The sequence below is a fragment of the Drosophila takahashii genome, chromosome 3L (assembly GCF_030179915.1).
Source record: "Drosophila takahashii strain IR98-3 E-12201 chromosome 3L, DtakHiC1v2, whole genome shotgun sequence".
Classification (NCBI taxonomy): Eukaryota; Metazoa; Arthropoda; class Insecta; order Diptera; family Drosophilidae; genus Drosophila; species Drosophila takahashii.
In genome coordinates, this window is record NC_091680.1 from 24554691 (window position 1) to 24566704 (window position 12014).

The window sequence follows — 12014 nt, forward strand, 5'->3', positions numbered from 1 at the left end:
TTCGTGCAAAAGTATGTAACAGGTAGAAGGAAGCGTTTCCGACCCTATAAACTATATATATTCTTGATCAGGATCACTAGCCGAGTCGATCTAGCCATGTCCGTCTGTCTGTCTGTATGAATGCTGAGATCTCGGAAACTATAAAAGCTAGAAGATTGACATTTTGCATGCAGATTCTAAGAGTTCCTACGCAGCGCAAGTTTGTTTGAAAAGGGTGCTACGCCCCCTCTAACGCCCACAATCACTTGTATACGATTTTAAAAAGTTCAATATTTCGGAAAAGTAAAAATGCTGTTTTATTATGTTTATGAATACCTATCGAAATGTAGAAGAAATTTTGTAAATCAGACCATTCGTTAAAAAGTTACGGCAGATCAAAGTTTTTATCTCCTTCGCACTCCCTTAAGCTGAGTAACGGGTATCTAATAGTCGGGGCAGCCGACTATAGCGTTCTCTCTTGTTTAATTCTAAACTTTATGTTTCTTTCTCCCCAACTCAAAATCCCCCTTTTCTAAGCCCATGTCGATAGGTCTAGGGCCGTAAAGACGCTGTTATCGATAGCATTTTGCCAGCTGTGCAATAATTGCACTTGTGGCCGAATTACTTCATTTTCCATACTATATTTAACGCAAATATGCTGCCGAAACTGAAAATATCCGCTTTCCTGCTAAAAGTAAGCCTTTTATTAGCGCAATTAACGATATTTAGTAAACCTGGAACCTCTGATTGCAGCGCCTGGAGCGAACAAAGCAACAGTGCAGTGGTTGTTTATACGGAGTTTTCTACGGAGAGGGAACCCTACTCCTGCTCAGCTTCAACATTGAGTCCAGTTTGGGGCAGCTGAACTACGAGCAGATCCAGCACAGATTCCCCGCGGAACTGGATCTCTGCGGACTGGTCAAGTTCGGCGATTGCAGCGATGGCGAGGCGCACCTTAATGAGGTCATCAAATCGGTGGACATCACCGACAATCCCATACTGCTGCAATGCGAGCTGGGCACCCTGGTGGGTCTGCGAGCCTCGTTCTTTGTCCACGGCAAGCTGGAGGAGGTGCCCTACGAGGTGATGGAGGCGGAGCAGCTGTACAACGACTTCTGCTTCACGCGGCTGCAGTGCGGATTCTTCCTGCAAACGGCCGCCACTCCGGAATCCGTGGCGAGGGAAATGCATGTGCTGCGCAAGCGGGTTGCCGACGGCAATCTGGTGTTCAATGTGCCGCAGACGAAGATCTTCATCAACAGCTGTGGGCCGCTGGACAAACAGTTCACCGGTGATTCTCAGATTCAGGATCTTATCGACGTCATCCCCAGTCCAGGAAACGAAAAGGAAACGGCCGCTGGAGACAAGAAGAAGGCCAAGGCGCTGAACACGCCGGCGGTCAAGAGATTGGCGCCCACGGGCTGCGACTATGAGGTGATTCCCATCGATGTGCTGCGATCGCGCAGTCGTGACCCCGTAGCCCGGGATTCGCCGCCCCATCCGGCGCTCAGCATTGCCGTAACCACCGAGGAACAGACCCGCGTCCAGGTTCCATTGGAGATAGAAGCCATGGCCATTCTGTGCAGGAAGACCAAGCTTCAGCGGCTCTACGACGTCCTCATCGAGAGCATCTGCCGTGCCCTGAGGTTATTCGAGTTGAGTCTGATTGAGCACCTCGCAGAATCGGAAAGCGGCAAGCTGCTGGTGCCCGCTAGCTATCACTTCTATCCCCAGGAGTTCGGGCACTTTGTGAGCTGCGCCTACCTGGAGGATCTGGGCGACGATGAGCCGAATATGCAGGAGCGACGCAAGCGACTCCATCGACAGTTTGCCTTGCCCGTCAGTCGTCCCTATTTCCGCCGAGCCAATCGGGTGCATTTCCTGGGCGAAACGGAGGACGCCCCGTGGACTCCGCTGCTGAACACCCACATTGGCGTCCGTCCCAGTGGAGTTGCCGACGGCAAGGAGTACTTAGTGAACGGCAACTACCATTACTACCACTACCTGCAGCAGCAGGTACAGGATAAGGGCTGGGGCTGCGCCTACCGCTCGCTGCAGACGATCTGCTCGTGGTTCGTGCTGCAGGGCTATACGAACGCCCCGATTCCCACGCACTTGGAGGTGCAGGAGTATCTGCACAAGATCAACGACAAGCCGGCTGCCTTTGTGGGATCCTCGCAGTGGATCGGTTCCACGGAGATCAGCATGTGCCTGCAGGGATTCCTCAACGTGGACTCTAAGATTCTACATGTGGCCTCGGGAGCAGAGCTGGCCACTGTAGCCTCCGAACTGGCCATGCACTTCCAGACGCAAGGAACCCCCGTGATGATTGGCGGCGGCGTGCTGGCCCACACCATCATCGGAGTGGACTACTGCGTGCAGACGGGTCAGGTGAAGTTCCTTATCCTGGATCCACATTACACAGGTGCCGACGAACTGGCCACGATTCAAATCAAAGGCTGGTGCGGCTGGAAGGGCATGGACTTCTGGACAAAGGGCAGCTACTATAACCTCTGTATGCCGCAGCGGCCGATTTTGTATTAAGTTTCGGTCCTTTTCCATTTGCATTTAGATAGCCTAGGGTGGGTCGATTTCTTTTTTAATTTGTCCAAACATTCGGTCTAATATAAAATGTATTTTTTGATAACACAAAAAGATATTCGGGCAAGTGACAATTGCATTAAAAAGTAGTTCATAAGTTTTTATACAGATTTTTCAATTAGGTCCTTAAATTCTCCCAATTAAAAATCAATTGAGATTATGCTAAATATTTTAATTTTTCAAAGTTACTTGACATCTATTATTTGTTTGGCAATCTTCCAAGTCGACCCACCCTAAAGTACAATCTAAGGTCAAGCTTTAAAGTGGTTTTGTGTGTAATTACTTCTTGTATATTGTGTACTTTAATTGTATTAATCTTGTACGTTATATGTCGATGCTATATCTCCCACTCACTTATTAAACGATATACTAAAATGTTAGCTTAGAAACGAAATGGAGACAGATGTGACCCTTGAGTAGACTTCCCAGGTTAAACACCACTCTTCGAGTACTTCTTCCAGTAACGCTTGACATCGTCGTGGCCATTCTTCTGGACCACCATGGTGCGGGTTCGTTCATTCTGCCACACCAGCATGTGGATCGACTGAGCGTAGTCCCTCAGCGTTACGAAGTCAGTCTGGGAGAGGAACTGATTGTAGACGACGCCCTCCGTGTAGGTGAAGCGATTTCGCTCCAGTTCCCACAGCTTAATTTGATCGACGACAGTCGGTGGCAGGCAGGACTTGGACTGAATGGCCGACTCAACCAGCCGCATGTTGGGATGCGCATACTGTTCCAGATACGAGACAATCTGCTCTGCCGTGATTCCGCCCCGCAGCGCCTGACGCACTGAATCCCGGGTGAGCACGCCCACGACGAGATTGGGAAAGCGGTAGAGCAACTCCGTAAACAGACCCAGCACGGCCACCTGGAGCGGTGAGTCTGTGTAGGCATACACGCGGTAATTCGTCTCCACCACTATGTAGCCGCAGTCCTGGGTCGCCTCCTCGTCCATGGCCATCGAGGCGGTCGCCGCCGCCTCCTTGCTGGTCACATTCAGAGCCAAACGGGTGGGATAGAAGCGTCCCTCCTTGCGCTTTCGCTGGAAGACCAGGCCAAACTCACGCAGGTGCTGCAGGAAGGTCAGCATCTGGCTATTCATTCCCTCCGAGCTGTAGTCCCTGCCCAGCGTGGAAAAGCTGAGCTGGAACAGCATGGATAGGCATTCCGGCAGGCTGATACCCCGCTCCTCGCAGGTGTCCAGGTACTGGAGCATAAAGTGCCAGACCTGAGCTCGCGTGTCCAGCAGCAGGAACTGAAAGCCCTGTCGCGTTATTGTGATGCCATCGCGTTCATCGCGCTTCATGAGATTGGCATGCAGCAGAATCCTCACGGCATCCGGGCTGATGGCCTCCGCATCGGTGCCATTGCGATTTCCGGTGCCAACCATGTAGTGCAGCACGCAGCGCCACCGCGACATGGCGTAGGTGTCGAGGAAGGCGATGTCGCGGGGCTTCGAGTCCTTCTCCAGCGTGTTGGTCATGGGCCAGGGCTTTCCGCCGCCCAGCAGCACCTGGCGCACACTCTTCTTGAAGGTGGGCGACAGTTCCCAGGCGGACAGGCCGCCGGGAATGGCCGTAACCCGCCAGACATTCAGGGCCGTCAGGCAGCTGGTGGCCTCCGTTTGCTCCCTGCAGGATCAATGGTTTACGGGGGATTCACTAAATTAACTTGAAGTCCGCTTACTTGGCACAACGTTGGGCGCCCCACGACGAGACCACCGCTTGGGGCACCGGCTGATCCACGAACAGTATCCGTATGATAAACTGCCTGGCTATTTCGGGCAGCTCCCGGAAGACAGCCAAGCAAATGGGCGGATAGTTGTACAGCTTCTCCAGCGACTCCGGCGTTTGGCGGGTGCGCAGATACTCCTGGAAGTCCTTGCACTCTAGGTTTGCAGGACCCTGCACCAAGGGCGACAGGCCACTGGTTCCACTGCCACCGGCTGCCGAGTACCGACCGGGACCGGATTTCGTGTCGGCCATGTCGGATTCCAATGTCGAAATGGTAAACAAAAGGAATCCAATCTCAATACATTGGCATCGATAGCCGGTCTTTTGCCGGTCGACAATCGATAGTTGAGTGCAAGGGCGTAGCAAAAAGGGTATCAATTTTTTTTTTTATCTTTTTTATCTTCATTTAGTTTTAGTGCATTTTTTTTATAAAAAGATTTAAATAATTTAATATTTTATTTCAAAGTACTAATATTTTAATATTCAACCCCCTTTCTACGCCCATGCCCTCACGCAGTGCTCGAGATAGCGATTAACCTCCACTGTTATCGATAACACTTCAGCTGTTGCTCTGCACACGTGCGCCGTGAATATTCTTTATTGTTATTTTATTTGGGCAAATTTCCGCATCTAAAATGAGTGACGACGAGGAGCACTACGAGCCAAGGGCGCACAAGAAGCTGCTGCAGGCCATCGGCAGTCTGGGCAAGGTGCAGCACATCCAGAAGTCCACCCGTGACGAGCGCCAGTCGCGTCAGGATGAGTTCCAGCTGGTGAAGAGCGTGTCGTCGGCGGATTCGGAGCGTGCACCCCGGGCGGTGGGTCTCAATGACCTGGTGGACATCCTGCGCACCTCTACGAAGCACAGCCAGACGGGCAAGAAGCTCAAGAACGTCCAGGGCAGCAAGAAGGTGCTGGAGAAGCCACTAGAGAAGCCGGCAGCGGATCGCATCAAGCGGACCATTGGCTACGAGGGAGTGTCCAAGAAGCTGGGCCGCTGGGATGCTGTGGTGGCCCAACAGCGCTCGGCAGAGACGCAGGTGAGTCCATATTGATTAAGTATCTCCCTCCTTTTATCTGACCCAATAATCTCCCTTTAGATCTTTCCCTTACCCTCGGAGACGATTTACGTAAACACCTCGGCGAGTGCGCGTCCCCTGAACACACGGATTAAATCGAATCTGGCCAAGGAACTCGAGGCCAGCAACCGTAAGCTACGTGAGCTGCGCAAGGCGCAAATTGGCGACACCACGGACGAGAAGGAGCTGGCCAAACAGGAGCGCCTGCTCCACCAAAAGAAACTCACGCGGGATGAGCTCTTCGCCCGTCGCAAGGAGTTGGCCTACCTGAAGATGCGCGAGTCCCAGAAATCGGCCAAGGCCCGCATGCAAAATAAGATCAAATCCAAAAAGTTCCACAAGCTGCAGAAGCGCCAGAAGATCTTGGAGCAGATGAAGGAGTTCGAGCTGCTGCAGAAAACCAACCCGGAGGCGGCGCTGGAGAAGCTCAATGCGCTGGAAAAAAGTCGAGTGCAGGAGCGTGCCAGCCTGCGGCACAAAAACACTGGCACGTGGGCCAAGAATCTGCAGGTTCGTGCCAAATACGACAAGGATGTGCGAAAGGATCTGGCCGAGCAGTTGGCTGTTAGCAGGGAGCTGACCCAGAAAAAGCAGGAATCCGACAGCGAGGAGGAAATTAGCAGGAAAAGAGTAGCTCCCGTGGAGGACGATAATGACTACGATCCTTTCAATCCTTGGACAAAACGAAAAACTGTGGAAAATGCTGAGAACGGCCAAGGCGAAAGTGAGGATGCCAATTGGCGACAATATTGGACGAAGCGGAATCGAAATGAAAAGCTACTAGAAGAGCATCGTAGGGATTTGGAAGAGGACGTGCAGGATGATGAGGAGCAGGCGGATGAAACTACACCAGAGCCATCAGCCAAACCTGCCAAGAAAAGTACTAAAAAATCAAAAGTTAAAACTGAGAATGGCTGGCAAGTAGAAGAAGTTGAGCCAAAAGAAACTAAAAAACCAAAAGGAAAATCTAACTCAAAGTCCATTGATGATATTTTCGAGAAGCACGAAGACCAAGTGAGAGCCAAGCTAAGCAAGAAAATGGAAAAGTTAAAGGAACAGGTGAATAAACCTAAAGAAGTCCCCGTCAAAGGAAAGAAGGCGAAAAAGAAGGACGCCCTGCGGAACCTGAAAGGTCTGGCCTTAAAGAAGACTAATCAGAAGGTTGAGGTTGACGAGCCCCTAAATTATGAGGAAGATGGGGATTCGCAGAAGAAAATCCCAGAGCAATTAGAGAACAATCCAGAAGCAAAGGAGACCCCAGCTGTGGACACCATAGATCCAAACAAGGTGACTACTCTGCTGTTTACCCAAAAGAAAACCAGCTCGGGTGGCATCAATGACGCTCTGATAGACGATGAGGCGGCCGAATACGATGAAGAAGACGCGGCCACCGAACGCCAGTTGACCATTAGTCAGGCCTTCGAGGACGATGATATTATTGCTGATTTTAACCGCGACAAGAGCAAGGACTCTGAGCTGAAGAACACAGAGATTCAGCTGGCCCTGCCCGGCTGGGGTTCCTGGGCGGGTGCGGGTATTTCGCAGGCGGTGATGGAGCGGCGTAACAAGCGACTCCTTCTCAAGCTGGCCGCTCCGGAAAAGCGACGGGACGACAACAAGGAAGCCCTCTACCTTAACGAATCGGCCAGCAAGCAGGCGCGCGAGCATATGGTCTCCAGCATCCCGTTCCCCTTCCGATCCCTGGCCGACTACGAGGCCAGCATTCGCGCCCCAGTTGGCCGGAACTTTGTGCCGGAGACCGCCTTCCGGATGCTCACCCGTCCGGCGGTCATTACGCGCAAGGGCCAGGTCATTGAGCCCATGACGGAGAGCGAGCTGGTCAAGCCGGACCGGCGTCTGCGTCACATTGTGGACAGGAGGATAAAACGCATACCGGTAGTTCCACCCAAGGGCAAAATAGCTTAAAATTAGGAATAGATTTACAAATAAATGGGAGACAAAATAATAGAAATGTTAAATGTGTTCTAAAAAGAACTCTTGATAAATGGAGATGTTAAGAAACATGGTTTTACAAAAATTTTGAAATGTGTATAATGAGAAACGCGTTAGCTTTAAAGATTTAAAACATTAGACATGCTTAAAATCTTTAAATGAAGTCTAGATGTAATGGATTATATTATTATTATTATTTAAGCCAAAACAATAATATAGATGTAATGGATTTTATTATTATTATTATTTAAGCCAAAACAATAAATAATGATAATAATAAAATCCATTACATCTAGACTACATTTAACGACTCCTTTTTGTAGCTTATACAAAGTACATGGGGTTTGTCTTCATAAATTCGGGAACAATCTTGCGCTTCTCGTACTCTGTCTTCAAATCCAGGAACCTAGAGGAGCTGTGACATAAAATAGGGATTAAATGCGGAAAGTTGCAGGAGAAAACGTTGACTTACCCAGTGAGGTAAACGCGACCGCGTGCCGCCACCAAATGGGCCAAGTAGGCTGGAGCTGGATACGAAACCGAGCGATTGCAACGGGGGAACATGTGGCACAGATTGTAGGTCAACTGCTGCAACACATCGATGTCCAAGTTGCCAGTGTTCTCAATCACATTGTAGCGCGTCGGCTTGGCCGTGCCCTGGATGGACTGGTGGCTGACCATGAAGAACTGCATCTCGTTGGGATGCACGATGGTGCGATCGACCACGGTTCCGGGGTCCACGTTGTTAAACTTGTTGTACTGCGATGGTTCCCCGCTGGGGAAGAAGCGAGTGTGATGACGCTTCACCACGATCACGCAGCAAATCTTGGGCTTGATACCCATCTGGATATGGGCAAGTAATTAAGAATCATTTATTATACCCGTTACTCGTAGAGTAAAAGGGTTTATTGTATTCGTGCAAAAGTATGTAACAGGGTGAAGAAGGCGTTAAATATACACCTTTGAAGATTTCAGAAAAGTATAAATGCAGTTTTATGGTCTTTATCAACACCTATCAGAATGTAGAAGAAATTTTTCAAATCGGACCACTCGTTAAAAAGTTATGCGCAATCAAAAAATTGTTATATACTCCCTTTAGCTGAGTGATGGGTATTAGATAGTCGGGACACAAACCCGACTATAGCGCTCTCTCTTGTTTAGTTTTCCTCTAAGCTAGCTATTAAATCCAATCTCACCTTGGCACAGGCTGCATTAATGCCTCTAAGCTCCTCGCTCTTGATCTTGGGAAACTGGCCATCGCTCACACCGTCACGAAAGTAGAGAATGTGATCCGGGTAGGTCTTTCTATGCTGGCGATAAACACGCAGGTGCTCCATTGTGATGGACTCCATGTCCTCGATTTCCTCCAGAGCCGGTCGCTGCAACCGATATTGCATGTTGTAGGCGGCTCCGTAGGGATCGTGTGAGGCTGCCACGCCCACCACACTGGGAATCTCGCGTTGATCTGGAGACGGATGGGTCACGTCGGCGCCCAGGAACATGGCGTTCTTGATCCGTGGTTCATCTTTGAGTCTGTGATTGATGCCATTCAACTTGGAGTTCACCTTGAGTAGAACATTACCGATGGTCTGCGGATTGAGCTTTCGCTCGACGGTAAACTGCTTGATGCACTGCGTCAAAATGCCGTGCTGCAGCTCGGCCTTCTGCTTGATGACGTCGTAGGAAGCTCCGGAATTGGGGATGATCACAAAGGCCAGATCGTATTCCTTGCTCTTCAGATCCCCGAAACACTTGTCCAGGGAGCAGTCATCCTTGAAGGTTCTTATCTCCGCCTTGGCCTCCAATTTTATGTTCACCGACTTGCTTTGGGCTAACACCTGTTTTTCGAAGTCGCTCACCTGGTTGTAGGGCATCTTGCGACCCTGCACTGGATCATGGTACACGATCGCCCACTTGTGGGCCTTGGGCTTCGGCTCCAGGAACATCATGTTGTCCATGCGCCACGATCCGTTTCTTGGACGGCACGTTCTTTTGCCCTGGTACTCCACCTCTGGTGCTCGGAGGGTGCGGGTGCCCACCACCATGAAGTCGGCAGTGATCTTGATACCAAATCGGCTGATGGTCGGGTCGTTGTTGTGCCGGAAGAACTCTAGGAGGTTCGTGATCTTGGCCTTTCGCGCGTTCGTCGATGTAGCCGCAAACTTGATCATGTTGGCCACCTGAGTAGCTCCATCTTTGCGCTGAAAACCAAAATAAAAGATATTAAAATATTTTAAAAAATAATACAAATACTATTTAAAATTCGGATAAGTTTTAATTTGTATTATTGTATTAAAATTCTCATAGATAAATCTTAAATCTGTTCGGATTGCTAATTTTTAATACCTACTGTTTTAGCAATGTACACCCAAAAAAAAATCGATATGAAACGTGGGTGAATTTTACCTTATTTAAGATAAATTTTAATTTGATATGAGGCCAGGTAAATTTAACGTGGTCGAAAAGGGTATTTCATGTAAAAACGATCTGGGTTTTGCATGACCTGAAATTTACATGGCCATATCGATTATACGGCGACATGCTTGTAATCTTATGGGAAATCAGAGTTTTAACCCTACTTTAAATTTAGCAAACGGACGAGAAAACGGCCCTAAGAATAATGTAAACCATTTACGTTCTGGTATAATATTATAAATATTATATAATAACGTGAAATGATATAGTCAGTTAGATAAAATGTTCAAGGCTATAGCTCTAATGTTTTAATATCTTTTTATTTTTAGTTGTAGCTCTAAGATTTTTAAGAGAATTAAATTCTACTTACAGTTAATGCCTGACCACCGTCGATTTGGCAAAGCTCGATGGGCAAAAATATTTGCTTGGTTAGGGATCCAACGTGCAGGCAATGAAGTTGGGGATACAGCAACTTGAAGTTGCGACTCTGGAAATACTCGACCACGGTGGTGGTTTTGCCCTCGTACTCGAAGGTCTGGGTGGTGGCCGGGCTTCGAGAAAGTCCATTTACTTTGTATATCCTTGGAGCGGTGGCAAAAGATTTGGGTGCTGTGTAAATCACATCGAGACCTTTGAGGAACGACTCAATCGAACGCCTGGAGGTTTCCAGACTGGTAATAGCGTTTATTTTCGTCTTAATACCAAACCGCTCTAGATATTCGATCACAGGCATGGCGATTGGAAAAGATTTGTGCGAAATGTCGACATTGAGAAAGGGACGATCTCCCAATACCACGGCCTGATATAGACCGACCAGAGCCTCGTAGCCACCCTCCAATTCCTGGCGCTCACCAGGTTTGGAGGTCTTGAAGAAAGACCGACCTGCCCGAACTGCCTTATTGTGGCAGGGGGCAGCCATCACCACCTCCAGACATTGCATCGCTCGCATGGGCTTGTCGAAGATCCTCGTCGTCATGTAGCTGCAAAGTTATAGCTTGAAATTATATGGATTCATTACAATTCTCTGCCTATTACTTGTTCAACGAGTTAAGATCCACTTCCAAGTCCCCAGTCTCCTTGATTTCCACCATGTAGGTCAAAACACGTCCTTGACCATCAGTAACCTAAAAAACAAAAGCAGAAACCAGGTTTACAATAAAATATTGTTAGTAGCTTAAATTTGTTTTAAATCTGTAAAATCTAAAAGGTTTTAAAAATGGTTCTAAAAACTTTTCTCTACATTAAAGTAAATCAATTACCTCACATGGACCAAAAAAAAAATTACTAATCGTATAAAATCGTATTGATTCGAAGCAAAGTTATGAAAATATTTATAGATTCTTTTAATTTTAAATATTATACCGAACCCATTTCTCCCTTCTTACAGAGACTTCCGAGTCCTTGGAGTCCGTCTTCAGCTTGTCCACCGAATAGCAGGATGCTCTACCATCAAAGGCGGCAATGGCACCGCCCAATTGATTCACACGGAACTGCTCGAATGCCGCTCTGAAGAACTTCTTTGGGCGCTCTGGCAGGATCTTGACATCATAGTGGTAAGCTTTTTTCGGCATTTTCGTCATGTCCACATTTAGGTAATTAACGGCTACTTGACCGGTTTCACCTATGGTTCCTCGCTTGGTACTGATTCCGTGCCCTCCGTAAGAACTTCCGGAAGATGCCCCGGAAGAGCCGGAGAGGGTGGTTGAACTGCCAGCAACTGTAATTAAATTAAAACTTTAGAATACACAGCACTATCTTAATAGTTGCTTTAAAATGCGCAGAGCTACTTTAATTATTTTAAAATATGTATTGGCCAACAAATATTACACTTAAATTTACATTTTTACAATAATACACAACTTGAATGATAGTTTTTTGTCTCTAATTTTAAAAATTATAAACAATTTTAAAGATTAATAAAACTTTAATAAACCAAAAACTTGATAATATTTGTAACCAATTTATTAACTACACAATTTATCCAAGCGACCCAATCAGCTAATAATGCATAATGTATTAAATGGATATATTTCCACGAGAGCAACTCAATATTTCAAGAACAAACAAAAATTTCTAATTTCATTATTTATTTACATTTTATTGATGTTTATTAATCAACAGCACAGATTGCTGATTACAATACTCGTATGTTGAAATGTGCTGTTAATATGTCCACAGAGAACCATTATTAGCTGATAAGAAAAATAATGTTGGCTCACAAAATATATAATTTTTTCCATCTGCCCCTCAGCTC

At 47.6% G+C, this 12014-nt stretch overlaps 4 protein-coding genes across 4 annotated transcripts; 2 read left to right on the plus strand and 2 right to left on the minus strand.

The window, feature by feature from the left end:
• The first annotated feature begins 544 nt into the window (after positions 1–544).
• Ufsp2 (UFM1 specific peptidase 2) lies at positions 545–2974 on the plus strand. The gene is made up of 2 exons (XM_017143806.3): positions 545–673; positions 733–2974. Exons 1-2 carry the CDS (start codon positions 635–637, stop codon positions 2521–2523), a joined length of 1830 nt encoding a protein of 609 aa, XP_016999295.2. The 5' UTR covers positions 545–634; the 3' UTR covers positions 2524–2974.
• On the minus strand, positions 2635–4655 carry mrn (general transcription factor IIH subunit 4 marionette). The gene is made up of 2 exons (XM_017143817.3): positions 4267–4655; positions 2635–4211 (listed from the first exon to the last, which is right to left on the minus strand). Exons 1-2 carry the CDS (start codon positions 4563–4565, stop codon positions 3011–3013), a joined length of 1500 nt encoding a protein of 499 aa, XP_016999306.2. The 5' UTR covers positions 4566–4655; the 3' UTR covers positions 2635–3010.
• A 206-nt stretch (positions 4656–4861) lies between these two features.
• Positions 4862–7468, plus strand: LOC108058839 (U3 small nucleolar RNA-associated protein 14 homolog A). The gene is made up of 2 exons (XM_017143793.3): positions 4862–5353; positions 5414–7468. Exons 1-2 carry the CDS (start codon positions 4949–4951, stop codon positions 7316–7318), a joined length of 2310 nt encoding a protein of 769 aa, XP_016999282.2. The 5' UTR covers positions 4862–4948; the 3' UTR covers positions 7319–7468.
• Positions 7469–7669: 201 nt separating this feature from the next.
• Positions 7670–11473, minus strand: LOC108058832 (protein argonaute-2-like). The gene is made up of 6 exons (XM_044393757.2): positions 11146–11473; positions 10796–10884; positions 10131–10740; positions 8542–9546; positions 7818–8188; positions 7670–7760 (listed from the first exon to the last, which is right to left on the minus strand). Exons 1-6 carry the CDS (start codon positions 11338–11340, stop codon positions 7670–7672), a joined length of 2361 nt encoding a protein of 786 aa, XP_044249692.2. The 5' UTR covers positions 11341–11473.
• Between the last annotated feature and the right edge of the window lie 541 nt (positions 11474–12014).